Genomic DNA, 14,478 nt, shown 5'->3' with positions numbered 1-14,478 from the left:
TGACTTCCTTCAACTACGACACATTCTATCCCCAACATTCCCAAATTAATATTTAATAATGTTTAGTATTATTCATTGACTGATTCAAACCATTCCAATTTCAAGTCTCAATCGCTTCATTTGAGTTCAGCGTCAGTTTTTTAGTATTCTAATACAATTTCTGTGGAAATTGCAATTTCCACAGAAATTGCAATTTCCACAGAAACTGCCCACAGAAATTGCAATTTCCACAGAAACTGCCCACAGAAATTGCAATTTCCACAGAAATTGCCCACAGAAATTGCAATTTCCATAGAAATTGCCCACAGAAATTGCAATTTCCACAGAAATTGCCCACAGAAATTGCAATTTCCACAGAAATTGCCACCTCATCTTTAACTGATAAAAATGCACGAAGCGCCTCTCGCTGTTCAACATTCAACAAGGAAATGGTGAGTAATTCAGAAGAAATTGATTGCAGCGTTAATTCGTCTGTTAGGTTTGTTTGGTCTGACCTTGCAAACGTATCAGCGGGAGCGGTACAAGATATATTCTCTCGAGCTTGTGAACTCACAAATACCGCGAGAATTCATTTTGCTGGCAAGGTCATCTCGCAACCACAACTGCAAACTTTTGACTACAGGACTTTTCAAATGTCCACCAAAATGATCAATTATTTCATTATTTAATAATCCTAAATCAATCATTGATAACACTCTTCTGCCAGCCCTTTTCACACTGCACTCACTCAGTGTGATGGAGTTGCGTGGCAACACAAAATTACAATTATAGTTTCCAGTGTGCCCATATTTGGAAGTGATGACAAAGCAGCCTACAAAGAAGTAAAAGTGAGATTTTTCCCGCTTGTTAAACCGCACCATGACAAGAAGTAACCTTTATTGTTGCAAAAGAAAGCCCCGATTTTGCTCATTTTAAGGGGGAAGAGGAGGGCACGAGCAGCAGGGAATAACTGATGAATTGGTGGGAACTTGGGTAGTGCTTCTCCAACTCGAGGCGCTTGTATGACGTCACGACGCAGCCGCTCTCGAATAGAACATTTAGCATTTTGAGGTGCCTTGTGTCGAGACCTTCACATTAACTCATTCACTGCCATTGGTTATAGACGTCAAAATTCATTTTAACTTTGTTGATTAGTTTAACATTTTTTTCCACTTTTGTTAACAAAATTATGAAAACCTAGATTTTTTTTATTGTACATTTGGAACAGATATTAAATTTGTGATTAATCGTGAGTTAACTGCCTGATGCCCCTTTTATTTAATAATCTTTTCTATTAAAAAAAAGTAATTATAAAAAAAATAATCATCTTTTCTATTTAACAAAATATTTTAATATTTTTTTCCAATTTTGTAATATTTTCTTTTAATTTTTTTTTATTATTTTTTAATCTTTTCTTTAAGAAAATAATTCTATATTTTCATCTTTTTTTTAATTATTTGAAATATTTTTTGTTATTTGAATTATATTTTACATTTTTAATTATCTTTTCTTTAAAAAAATAATTGCAATTTTTATTTTTTAAATTTTCAAGATTTTATTTTAAAAATTAATATATTTTAAAACTTTTAATCTCTTCTTTAAAAAATCATTTTAATTAAAAAAAATAATATTTTCTTTAAAAAACAAAGATTATTAAAAATCAGGGGCGATTAAAAATTTTAATCATAATTAATCGGATGACTTCTCTAGTTAACTCAGGATTAATCACAAACTTTATATCTGTTCTAAATGTACAAAAAAACATTTCTTTCTAGGTTTTTATACTTTTGTTAACAAAAGTGGGAAAAAAAATATTACATTTTTTACATCTATAGCCGTCAATTGCAGTGAATGAGTTAAAATGTCAATTAAAAACATTGTAGTTTCTGAATGTATTTATCAGTAATACAGTGTAAATACAGCAGAATGTGAAAGTTTACTTTGGCAAGTCAATTTACTGTTTGCGCCCTTGAATTCTCTTCCAGCGCTCCTAAAATCCTGAAGGGCTACTGTGCTCCTAGTAAAATAAAATGTTAGTCTGGAGCACTTTTGGCACATCCCATACCACAGGATAATGTTTTAGAGCTATCCGATAGTCGGGCTTTTGCAGACTTTGATCAGAAGGGATGACAATTTCAAATTTGCTCTGATTATTGGTATGAGTAGACCCCACTTAACATTTACAACAGTCAGCCCCAATCGTTTTCCAAGCAGATTGAGGCGGAAAAATCACTCTTAACACATCACAAGATAATCTATCAAATTCAGCCTGTTTAACATTTACAATTGTCGGCCCAAACTTTTTCCAAGCAGAATGTTGGAGGGGAAAAAATCTTAACACCCCACACCACAGGATAATCGTTAGGGAAATTTTTTAGAGGCATACGACCGGCCTTTGCTGACATTAACCAAAAGAGAAACATTTACAATTGTCAGCCCTGACTGTTTTCCGAACACATTGGGGAGGGGGGCAAAAAAGCACAGTCGACACACCACAGGATAATCGATCAGGATACTCTTTTAAATCAGATCTGTGCTAACTTTGATCAGAAAAGGTTGAAAATGGTGATATTCGGCCAAATTATCAGGATTTGTGGACTTAACTTTGACCATGAAGTTGTTCCTGTTAGTGGTGATGTCATATTCCAGCAGGCAAAAAAAAAAAACCTTGTTAAGAAATCTTTTAGTGACCGGCAGCTGTTATTAATCCCAGATGTCAACATTTATAAGCCAGTTTGTTTCTGGCAAAGAAATGTAAAACGTGTTTTTTCTTCCTTTTCCCTCTCAAACATGAGCGTCCAGTTCATTCTTCCATGCTTTTGCTTTCATGAATAATAGACAGTTCCCGGTGAAGATTTAAGTACAATTAAACTCTGCCACCGCTTGACTCTCATTCCCAGAAATGTGTCCTTTACGGTGCCTTTTCTCGTCAATTTCCCTGATAACGTCACATTTCTGCTCGAGCTAAGCATGTTATTAAAGACGGCGTGTAATTTTTACGAGGCTTCTGTTTTCTATCCCCCTCAGTGTGTGCGTGTGCGGTATGCCGGCTTTACAGTAAATTACCAGGAGAGAAACCTAAAACAAACAACTGTAACAGGCATATTTGTTTTTTTTAACTTCTCCAAAGATCTCCTCGAAAGTACACAGTTCTCCCATGGCCTATTTTTTTTTCCCCCTGACGGATTTGTGCCACAACACAGACACTCGTCCAAGAATAGCCACGCTGGATGGGGAGAAGTTGATGGAAGAAGAGCTAAGGCATCAAAAATACTGAGAGCTGCACTTGCTGTTGCAATGCTCTTTCCTGTATGTGGTGATGTGACAGCTTCAATTGGGGGGAAAAATGAGCAAGCGCGCATAAGGCCTTCTGGGAAATATTTATGGACTGACTGATTATTATTTTCTACTTATAAAGTGAGATTACACCAAATTTAACACACCTGCTCCCCATTCACACCTGAGCCCGCGTAACACTTAACGGGTCAAATGACAAGATGACGACAGGGAGGGTAAATTGATCATTGGGCCCACACAAAACTTAATTTATATTCTACATTTTGTATTTGCTCATCCAGGAGTGGCCCGACGACCATTCCACAACAAAGCTAATGCATCGCCTTAAATAAATGCCTTCTTGTATTTAATATTTTACTTTCATATAATTATTTGTAGAATGATAAGTAACATTGTAGTAATATATTTTTTTGAAACTCACTGCATTTTTCTAATTCTTTTTCCATCGTCCTTTTCATTATCTTCTTTTTTTAAATCACCTCGCAACTTTTATTTATTATTATTATTATTTATTTATTTTAGTATTAAAAAAAACGGAAAATTGCTTTAAAAAACACGAAAGAAAAAAAACTATGATTTGGATTAATATTCTATTAATGTCACTGTTTGTGGTCGCAAGTTATTAATTTTTCTGTTGTGTTTGTTCCTTTTTTTTTTTAATTTACTTTATTGATCATAAATTGCCCTTGACCTATTATCTGAAATTTGCCTTTACTGTTTAAAAATAGTATTTATTTTATGAAAATTTTGATCCAATTATCATGAAACGAAAATAATGGAAAAATTTGTAACATAAATACTATAAATATTCATATTTAAATACATTTTGTTGCATGCAATGATATTTTGACCATATTTGTAAGCTTGGAATGGTCCACTGCAGTGTGGCGGTACTTCATGTTAAACAAACACTGCTGACCTGCTGGCTGCCATTGGGCAATATTTAGAATGAGCAACAGAACGGACAGGCCAGCACACGATAGTACACATACAATACAGCTCTCGGATTTTTACCTAAGACGCAAATTCTTCGTTAGTGTACTTAAGTAGTTTTTTTTATGTAAGCTATCTGTATTAACCTGAGTATTTATTTTTGTAACAACTTTTTTTTTTTTTTACTGCCTTTTGAAAACAGATATCTGTACTTTCTACTAGTTACTATGCCAGAACAGGCTTGTTACTTTTTTCAACCTTTGCGGATAAAAACAACAACAAAGGGACATAAGTAGAGGCATTCAAAAAATCGAATCTGCCAACGAATATACAAGTAGTGGTAAGTTGTATTTTTCTATTATAAATAGCTTACAGTATTTAGATTTTTTTTGTTAGCAGTTCAAAATAATAGCATGTATGCAAACATGTTTTTGACCCTAATAAATGTTTTCATGCAGTTATCAAAACAGGTATTGAATATAAAGCCTTTGTTTTAAATGCTTTTAAAAAGATTTAACAAAAAAACATGAAAAGCTAATTAGCGTTATAAATACATATTTAAACTTAGTTTAAAAAAAGTACTGCCCCACAAATAGCAAAAATCCGTGCATACAGTAATAGATGCCAATTCAACTGTATTTTAATAAAAGAAAATATATATTTTTTCAAACTCAAAAACTTGTCAAAAAAAAGGCAGATGAACTTTCAGTCCATATTTCAAAATGGAGGCGGAGGCAAGAGACCAAAAACCCATAACATTTAAGAGAAAAAAAAATCGGTGACTTTGCAAATCCATGAGTGTTGAAACGCGAGTATGTGAGGGTCTACTGTACCTAATAAAAATAACAGAAGCAAGATTGTATTTAGCCTAGTCTAGTTCTGGCTCATATCTGGTCGAGCAAAACAAACCTAAAAGGAGGGTTGAATAAAATTAGAAAAAACAATTAAAGACTACTACTATAATAACCGCCAATGATTATAATACAGTATAATATTACTGATAGTCTAGAGACTTTTCATTAATTTTGCCATTAATAATGCACAACTTCTAATGGCTACTTTTACACTAATATCTTCTATTTAAGTAAACAGTATTTTTGCTACCTCAGTACCCTTGTTTAGTTTGAATGCATTTTCGTCCAGTGACTCAAAAACATCAGGTTGATTGTTGCGAAAAAGAAAAACCCAATAAGGGTTATATTGCATATGTAAATGTGGTTATGATGCGATGGGCTGGGAAGAGGAAGGTGAGGGGATGGATGAAGGGAATGGGGGGTCGGGGAAAACGATGAGTAAGAGGTGACTCAACATCCCACCACTATAAGACATGCCGATGGTGGCCCAACAGTGGACACGCTCACCACGCAAAGGTAAGTGCAACTTTACTCCACTAAGTGCTTTACATTGTACCATTTAGGTTTCTTTTTGTGGTTTATTGGAAGTTTGATGTTTGCATGAACAATTGTGGTATAGCTCACTAGATTTTGATATTCATCATGGTAATTTCTTTGTAAGCTTTGAGACATCATAAATATGTGGATATGAGGAAAATGAAGGCTTGTGATTGGCTGTTTTGATTGCTAATTGACTCAATTAACCTTATAGTATTGCTTTAAAAAATGTAATATTTATTATTATTATTGAATAGTAAAATGTACTTATTTTGTCGTGGTTTCTTTTTTGATCAAACCTAGCTAGTTATATTTTACTCTATATATTGGTGCTTTTTTTTTTTTTTACCTGGCACAGTATCATATTTTTAATTAATTATTTTCTTCAAAGACCTCAGTACTAGATTTCGATTCTTTTAATGTACCTAGTGTTGTTACTTTTTTTTAAACAGGATTTTATTTTTTGCTGCTGCCTGATGCTTGAACTTCTTATCTCCCCCCCCCCCTTTTTTTTTAAACAAGTGAAATTTTAATGACCAGCGTTTTCCTGGACCTCATTACTTTTTTATGTACCATGTGTTGTCAAATACTTATTTTTTGAAAAATTATAAATATAAAACACAGATATTTTTTTTCTATTTTAAACTACACATCATAGACTATATAACTAAGTAGGTAAAAATTTATAAAAATAAAATGAGGGAAAAAAATACAATAAAAAAAATACAAGACTACAATTAGTACTGTAAAAGTATGAGCCAGGATCTTTTATTTTTCGCTGCTCACCGTCAATTCATTATATATATACTCTATTTTTTTTTTTTGGTAGGTTTGGTCCTTTTTAATTTACCATGTGTTATTTACTTATCTATTACATAGATAATCTGTAGCATTAGAAAAAAACTATATGTATAACATTTTCTATAAACATATATCGCAGTAGTGATTTAGTGTATTTTATGTACTTTGTGCTGTTACACTTACAAGAAAAAAACTGAACAATACAGAAGCAATTTTTTAGAAAATATTTATAACATATATACCAAATTAAATGGAAAATACAAAAAGTTAAATTAAAAAAACTAAAGAAAAACAAATATCAGTGTCATAACACTACAATACTAATTGTCTCGGGCGTTTCTTTCATTTGTCCATGAGTAATGTTCGTTGTAATGAGAAGCAGGCGAGCCAAGTAAGATTTGGGTGACGGACCAAATTAGGATAAGCGCGGGCGTGCGGAAGCGGTCAATCTTTGTACCCAACTTCTATTTAGAGAAATCTCAAATATTTGCACGCACAATCAAACACATTGCGTCAATGAGTGGAAGGAAGTGACCAGTTGTGTTGCTTGTTTGGGAAAGTACACAAAAGAACTGAATTATAATACTGTTGGCATTTCTCCCGGGATCTGCAGCCGCAAAAAACACAATGGACTGCATCACCTTAGCCGTCCTGGTGTCTGTCTCCCAAGTGTGGGGTGCGGCCACGGCGGCTCCCATGTCGCCAGAGGCGGTCAGGATGAAAGCCACGGTGGAGGGGAGGTCCAAACAGCTGGTGGCCAGGCTCAATAAAATTCAGGTAACATCTACAGGAAACCCCAAGCAAATAACAACAGGTTACTTACAAGAGGCAGAAAGGGATTGACTAACATTTCTTAAACTGAAAACGACGACTAAAACAGTGCATGGCAGTCAATAATTTAAATGAATCTTTTTTTTTTAAATACTGTATATTATATAATCCATTAGTTGTGGATGAATCTTCACACCTCTAGAATATTTGTTATTGTGAGAGCGGAATCAACAAACTTAATATGTGGCAGGTTCCTCCCGGCATGACGCTGACGTCGCCGGCCGACCAACTGGACGGGCTCTCCTCAGTGGTGACGCTCCTGGACGGCTACGACAAGCTCATCTCAGACTCTCTGAACGTGTCTCAGGTGAAGGCCGAGATCTCGTGGCTGAAGGGTTACCTTGGACAGTGGAAGAAAGGCCGCTGCACAGAGGCCAAGGCCAACAGGATGTCCAACACGGGCGGCGCACTGCAGCGGCTGCAGAGTCAGCAAGGCTTCGTCCTCACGGTCGGCATGGAGGCGATGGCCAGAATCAAAGACATCCTCACTCGGATGCTGCAAAACATGGAATACCTGGACAAATGCTGAGACGGAATCTCCAAAATGTGCGTTAGGTTCATTGAAGACTCGAAATCAAAGCAGTCCAGACTTTTTCTGAAAAATCGAAGGATGTAAGGTTTATTTAGACATTCTTCGCCTCTTATACATACAGAAAATATACAAGATGTCCAAAAAAAAAAAATCACTTTACACTTCTTGAACAGACTCCATCAATATTTGGCATTTTAGGATTGCAGTTTATAACAAGCTGAAATCAGAACAGGTAAAGCTTTGTCACTCTCCCAAACATCCACCTAATCCAGTGCACTGAGTTTCAATGTAGACTTTACCAGACTTTATGTGAACGCCTGCTCTAGGAGTTCAGTGACTTTTAACAGAGGTGGCAGTAGCAAGTCTTTAGCCGCATACTGTAATAAGAATCTCGCCATTGATAACGTGAATGCGGCTGCCATAAAGCCAGAAAGGAAAAACTTCTTGCCAGGAAGCAATTACAAAAACTGCAAAGCCTAAACTGTCAAATGCTGATGGCTTCACATATGATACATGAAACAGAATAAGAAAAAAGGACGAGTAGAGTTAGCTTTGGACACCTTGTATTGTTATTGTGAAGGAAAAGTTTATTTTGACATCATTCATACTCACAAGCACACCTACAGAGAATTTAGAGTCTTCAATGAAGCTAACATGCATGTTTGTGGAATGGGAGGAAGCCGGAAAAAAGGCCACACAAGCACGGGAAGAACATGCAAACACCTTGAAGAAAGGACACAGCCCGGATTCGAACCCAGAACATCAGAACTGTGAGGCAAATGTGTTAACCACTGAGTCATTATTCTTATTTAAATACTGGGATTTTATTTATGTCAACATGCACCACCACAATACTGCTATTTATCCCCTTCAAATAGAAAAAGGTTGTATATATTTTGTACTGTATTTGCTTTTTTAAAAAGTATTTAAGGAAAATTATGTGAAATAAAGTGATGTTTTTCATTTTACAGTAACTTTTGTGATCATCATCATTCTATTTTCTGTAGCATTTATCCTGATCATGGTCATGGGTGAGCTGGAGCTTAACCTAGCGCGTCTTCACTGATGACCACTGCTTACACTTACAACATGGCAGCAAACAGAAGAGCTAGTTTGCAAAAGCACAGTCAGTGTTAACAAGCTAGCAACTTTTCTGACCACTTTAGTGACCATTTTTTTCAAGTGACTTTTATTCCAACAAAGAAACTAAATCCTTTTCATCTAGTTTTATGACAACGAGCCTGACATGTTGGAAATGTTTGACCGAGGTATGTGCTTCTAAGACACAATCACAAATATATTCTGCCATGGTCTGATGAGGCACATTAGGAACCAGGCAAGGCATGCAGTAATTGACTGTTCATTGTATTGTTAAATTGTTGGGCATTTGACTTTTTTTTATTAGATCATTTATAATATCGTAGCATCGGGCCAAACCTCCAAAATCACAATTTGGCAAAATTCCTATTTTTTCAAAAATCTATACTTTTGGTCATGAGGGTGTCATTTTTACGAATTATTGACCAATCTTAAGTGTTGAAAAAGGCTTGTCCTCGTTGTTGATGCAATGCTAATGGTAGAAAGAAATATGCCTTTTTTGGGGTCTCCTGAAAAGATTTTGGAGGTATAAGTTTTTGCCAGCAATAAGCAATTTTTCCCCAAGGTCAAAAGGAAGCATTGAGTTTCACAAAATCTGTAAAGAGAACATGTTTATGCAATTTACTGCTGGGAAAACCAGTACAAAAAACTGAATTTGTTTTCAATAAAAATATAATTGTCATTGGGTTTTTCTATAAGTGAAAGGGGGAAATAACACTAAAATCAGGAGACTATTATGTTACATCTATGGATAATTTTGGGTCTCCAATGAACCTACACATTAAAGTGTTTGGAATGTGTGAAAAAAATAAAAAAAAACAAGCTCAGGGAGAAAATGCAAACTCCACACTCCAGGAAAGTTGGAGCAGGTATTTGAACAGCTAACCTCATAAATGTATGGCAGACTTACTAACCACTTTTTCACTGCGCTGCCCTTCTCCTCTGATCTCGCAACAAATATGAATTGCCAAATTGTGAAGATGATAGACACAGAGAAAATTGATTTGACAATTTTAATAAGAAGACAGCCTAAATGTACAGTAAAAACACTTTGTTTATCTGACAGGAGAGGTCATAATAGTTTAACACAGGGGGTTCATACAAACATAGTGTACAATTATGACACCAAAACAACGAATCAGCATCTTGGAACTGATTGTAAATGTCCAAATACACATGAGATTAGTTATTAAACCACTTGTTTTTTCTCATACCGGAGCTCTTGTCGCACTTGGAGAGAAGTTTCTTCTTGTACTGCTCCACCAGGCTGTCAAAACGATCGCTACCCTTGCTCCTCGGATGCTTCACTCCTCCTTTAGCCTACAGGGAGAGAACACAACACCATAAAAAGCATATTCACTTTCAAACAATACATTGATACTAAGCAAAAATTATTTCTTATTTATAAATGTAGATGCTGATTCACACTGCAGAATCTAGAAATCCATATACTAGCTACATTAAAAAAAAACCATTTTTGTTTAGTTATTTTTTTATTCCACTATTATAATTATATCCTTTTCAAGTGGGATATTGCACACACAAAATCATAGCAATATACAAAATAATCGATAAATCCAGAACACAATGCAAGTAAATTTGAAGTAAAAATATTTACAATACTTAATAAATGTTTTTGCTTCATAATATAAGTAAAATGCTGTATAAACCTGGTTTCTTGTCTGTGTGTGCTTCTCCATTTGCCACGTTTGACGTTCTTTTCTGCTGCCTCCACGCTGAGCTTTCTTGGGGGGCGGAGCATTCTGCTTCCCTTTGTCACGCAATCTGGAAAAGTCCAAAAGCTCGTTATGAGTCAGCGCTTAAGTCTGTCAACAGCTTATCACGATGAATGCGCAGGTAGCACTTTTTACAGCGCAAGTACGAGTACAAAGTAATTAGATTTGAATGCTCATTCATATCGAGCACCGTCACTTGATAAACGCCATTACGTCTCACAATTGTGGTGAAAATGTATTTTAATCAAGTATTCTTGTGTTGAACACAGCACAAATATAACACTCTTTAGACCAACACAGTTTCATTACTGATGATTTAACATTCACCTGCATACTTCTCTCATCACTCCTGCCACACAATTCACTTAAACGATTCACTTAAACATAGCCTGTAGTATTTCAGTTATGTGGTGTCTAAGTCTGAGTACTGAGGGGGCAAAAGTATTACTCTCAAAGAAGAAGGAAACAAAGAAAAACAAAATGTATGATAGGATGCCATATTAACAATGTGACGATTCTTGTTTCGGTATTGGGGCATCCATGCGTATTACAACACCAGTACCTGATCTTGGGTCCTCGGTGGGATGGGAAGGGCAGCACTTTTCTCCGCTTCTTTCCATTGGCCAGGTCCACGTGCTCCACTTCGGGCTTGGTTTGGAAGCCGCAGTGCTGGATTGGCCTTGGCTTGTTGTGAGGAGCTGATGACAAATCTACAAGAGTGGATTGACCAGGGACAAGATATGAAAATGACAATATGGACAAAATTATCAGGACAGCTGGCCAGAAAGTAAACATGCAAGAAAAGGTGGCGCTTTCTACTTTCTGTATTCAATGTTTTAAATTGTTATTTATTTTGATATTTTATTTGTTTTTAATTTTCTAAATAATTTTCTAAATTAAATATGTATTACCTTTGTCGTTTTAATTCTTAAAATATAATTTATTAATTACATATTTACTTTTTACATTAAAGCTATTAACGCGGTAAATTGAATTTCAAATCGCTACTGCCACCTGTGGCTGAAAAATGAAACTGCATTTTCCCTTCTTCACATTCACTATGCACAACACATGACATCACTTCCGCAGACAAAGGGTGGGAAATTCAACCCCAAATCCTGTTTGAAAACTATTGGCCAGAGGCTTGCAGTTTTACTAATAACATTTCAATACCTTTATCCTTACTGTTATATATTATTCATTAAATTATTCTTTTTTAATTATTTCGGTAGATTAAGTGCAGGTAGCGCGAGTTCACTTCCTGCCCGGGACGCAAAAAAAGCTTACATATATATGTGTATATATATATATATATATATATATATATATATATATATATATATATATATATATATATATATATATATATATATATTTTAATCTATGACATAGTTCCACCTTGTTTGGTTCCTTTCCAGCCTCTGCTCGTGTGAGGTATCACACTACCTTTTCCACCTTGTTTTTTGAAAATCTGTTCCTGCAAAAATGAAAACAAACAAAACAAAGAGAGAAAAAATTTCATAATTTGAGTTGAACAGGGCTTCTAACTAAACCTTAACAGTTTCATAGACAGTTTAAAAAAAAATACATACAGTACACATCACACAAAAAGCCCACCTTGCTTTTTTGCAGTCGCATTTCTTTGATCTTGAGCTTGCGTGAATCTTCTAGGGAGAACTCCACGATGGGTCTCTGGAAGAAGGCAAACATGAAGTCATAAAACAATACAGTCAACAACCACTACATTGCAGATCAGCATTCGAACTCCCGCTACACTAGTGATTTTTAAGTGACTATTTTTTTTATAGGTTTAATAGTGTACAGCCAAGTCCCAATTATAAGTTTCACACCTTCAAAGTAGTAACATGTTGAGGCACAAGATGTTGGGCAGCATTGAGCTCTACTGGAAACAAGCAGCCTGATGAAAAGCATGAAGATGAGGCAGAGAAAGTCCCGGACTAATCTTTATAGGCATAGTAGTAGTAATTGTCATCTTTTCCACAGAGCATGCCTGTGACGTGAGTATTGTTGTATGTGCTGCTTGTATGTGTTGCTCTTTGTGTATTACAGTCGTAGTAGTTTGCTAAATGGACTTGTTTCCATACAAAATACATTTTTGTTTAAACAACCTTCATATTTTCACCTATTGTTAGCGAGTATGGAATAACCCCCGACCCCACCAGGGGTTTCATTGGAATGATAATTTTCTTTTTTTTTTTAAAGGGAAAGCAATCTTTTTATTTTAATGTAGTTTTTAACTATTTACTTGTGCATTTTCTCTTGCATAAACTGCTCTATAGTTATATTTTGTTTGATTATTTTTTTTTATTGTGAAGAACCTTGTAACTTCAACAAATGAATTTGTAGTTATTGTAATGCGTAAAACATCAAATTGTAACTAGGGAAAGGAGGAAGCAAACCTTGTGTGCACCAAAGATGTTGGGGTTGTTGTTGAGGTAGCGTAGCGTGGCCAGAGCGTGCTCGTGCTCCTGAAACTCGACAAAGCCGTAGCCCAGAGACTGGCCCATCACCTGACCTTTCTCAGGTTTCCTGTCATACATGATGCGACACTGGGGGCGAATTGTAAATTCATAGAGTGGTGAGTAAAAGTAACAAGAGCGCGCTCTAGTGGACGTTTTGCAAAGCTCACCTCTCGTATTTTGACTCTGATGCCGGAGTGCGCCTCCTGGCAAAGTGCTTGCAGCTTTTTGTTATTTACGTACTTTGGCAGGTTGTGGACGCACAGACGATTCTTGGAGACAAACACATTGAGGTCCTGCAGCTTGGCCTTTTTCAAATCTCCAAACTACATGCAGACAGCAAATGAAAGGATAAATGAATGAAAGGAACGCCAAAACATTTTCTTCCTCCTGCGAACATCCACTCACTCTGGCTCTCTTGATCATGTCTGCTTCAGGCACATCCTCGGCAGCCTTGCTTCCAGCCCGGATCACTGAAGGAGGGCACAAATTCACATTCATTACATCCCATTAGCAAGTTTTGATTTGTAAAACAGAACTTTTGTTTTTTGGATAAGTGTCATGAATGTGTTTTGCATTCTCAGTATGCAAATAAAAGCACATATTGCACAAATATAACTCAAATGACATACTGAATGACTGTTCCACGTGTACTAAGACATTAATTATTGATAAACTGCACAATAATGCACTAAATGTATGCGTGTGTATGAGCGCGCGTGTGTGCGTTGATTTCTGTCAACAAAGGCTGATGCATTTAAAAATGTGATCTTAATACTATATAAACAAAAAATATTTACATTTAATTGAATCTTAATATAATGCAAGTGTTAAGTGTTTAAATGTAATTGTAATGTTCAAAATATTTGTAAATTTAGTAATATAATAAACTGTAGTAATATTCAAAATATTTCTAAATGTTTAAAACTAAATTTTTTAAATGTAAAAACAAAAAATGATTTCAAAATAAAAGTTAAATAATATAATAATAATATAGTTTAATTAAATGTTTAATTACACTCAAATATAATATTTATTCATTAATTACAAATAAAATATTAACCAATATATTTGAATTTACAATTATGTTAAAAACTATACAAGTACCGATATATTAAAAAATGTACACAGGAAAATAAAAGTAGACTGAAATGAAAAATAACTTGGAAACATTAAAATTATATTTATAAAGAATAAAGGCAATTACATTTAAAAATTACATTGAAAAGTATATACAGTATAAAAATGTTAAACTTTTAAAATAAATTTAAAAAAAATTATAGTATTAATTACATATTTTAAAAACTTTTATCAAAGATTATTTAAACATATATTAAAAAACTCACATTTGAATAAAAATCACAATAATGTTTCTCTATGAACAATAAATGAAAATAACA

At 34.8% G+C, this 14,478-nt stretch overlaps 2 protein-coding genes across 2 annotated transcripts in view; one reads left to right on the top strand and one right to left on the bottom strand.

The window, feature by feature from the left end:
* The first annotated feature begins 4,176 nt into the window (after positions 1-4,176).
* On the top strand, positions 4,177-8,738 carry LOC144053637 (leptin-like). The gene is made up of 3 exons (XM_077568295.1): positions 4,177-5,579; positions 7,015-7,178; positions 7,423-8,738. Exons 1-3 carry the CDS (start codon positions 5,537-5,539, stop codon positions 7,759-7,761), a joined length of 546 nt encoding a protein of 181 aa, XP_077424421.1. The 5' UTR covers positions 4,177-5,536; the 3' UTR covers positions 7,762-8,738.
* A 1,123-nt stretch (positions 8,739-9,861) lies between these two features.
* rbm28 (RNA binding motif protein 28) overlaps positions 9,862-14,478 on the bottom strand; it is a 9,970-nt gene continuing 5,353 nt past the window's right edge. The window contains exons 13-20 of the mRNA XM_077568294.1: positions 13,487-13,551; positions 13,249-13,404; positions 13,019-13,168; positions 12,216-12,290; positions 11,997-12,075; positions 11,161-11,308; positions 10,533-10,647; positions 9,862-10,182 (exon numbers count right to left, since the gene is read on the bottom strand). Of these exons, the coding sequence (XP_077424420.1) occupies positions 10,045-10,182; positions 10,533-10,647; positions 11,161-11,308; positions 11,997-12,075; positions 12,216-12,290; positions 13,019-13,168; positions 13,249-13,404; positions 13,487-13,551 (926 nt within the window). The 3' untranslated portion in view covers positions 9,862-10,044. The remainder of the gene's footprint in view (positions 10,183-10,532; positions 10,648-11,160; positions 11,309-11,996; positions 12,076-12,215; positions 12,291-13,018; positions 13,169-13,248; positions 13,405-13,486; positions 13,552-14,478) is intronic.

Source organism: Vanacampus margaritifer, chromosome 6, assembly GCF_051991255.1.
Source record: "Vanacampus margaritifer isolate UIUO_Vmar chromosome 6, RoL_Vmar_1.0, whole genome shotgun sequence".
NCBI lineage: Eukaryota > Metazoa > Chordata > Actinopteri > Syngnathiformes > Syngnathidae > Vanacampus > Vanacampus margaritifer.
Note: the sequence above shows the minus strand (reverse complement) of the source record. Positions and strands in the feature narration are given on the sequence as shown.

What these genes read in the sequence shown, in the direction of transcription:
- LOC144053637 (XM_077568295.1), top strand. Translation starts at nt 5,537, where the DNA reads ATGCCGATGGTGGCCCAACAGTGGACACGCTCACCACGCAAAG. An exon ending in GACACGCTCACCACGCAAAG is followed by an intron (nt 5,580 to 7,014) that starts GTAAGTGCAACT and finishes CGGGATCTGCAG; the next exon opens with CCGCAAAAAACACAATGGAC. An exon ending in CCAGGCTCAATAAAATTCAG is followed by an intron (nt 7,179 to 7,422) that starts GTAACATCTACA and finishes AATATGTGGCAG; the next exon opens with GTTCCTCCCGGCATGACGCT.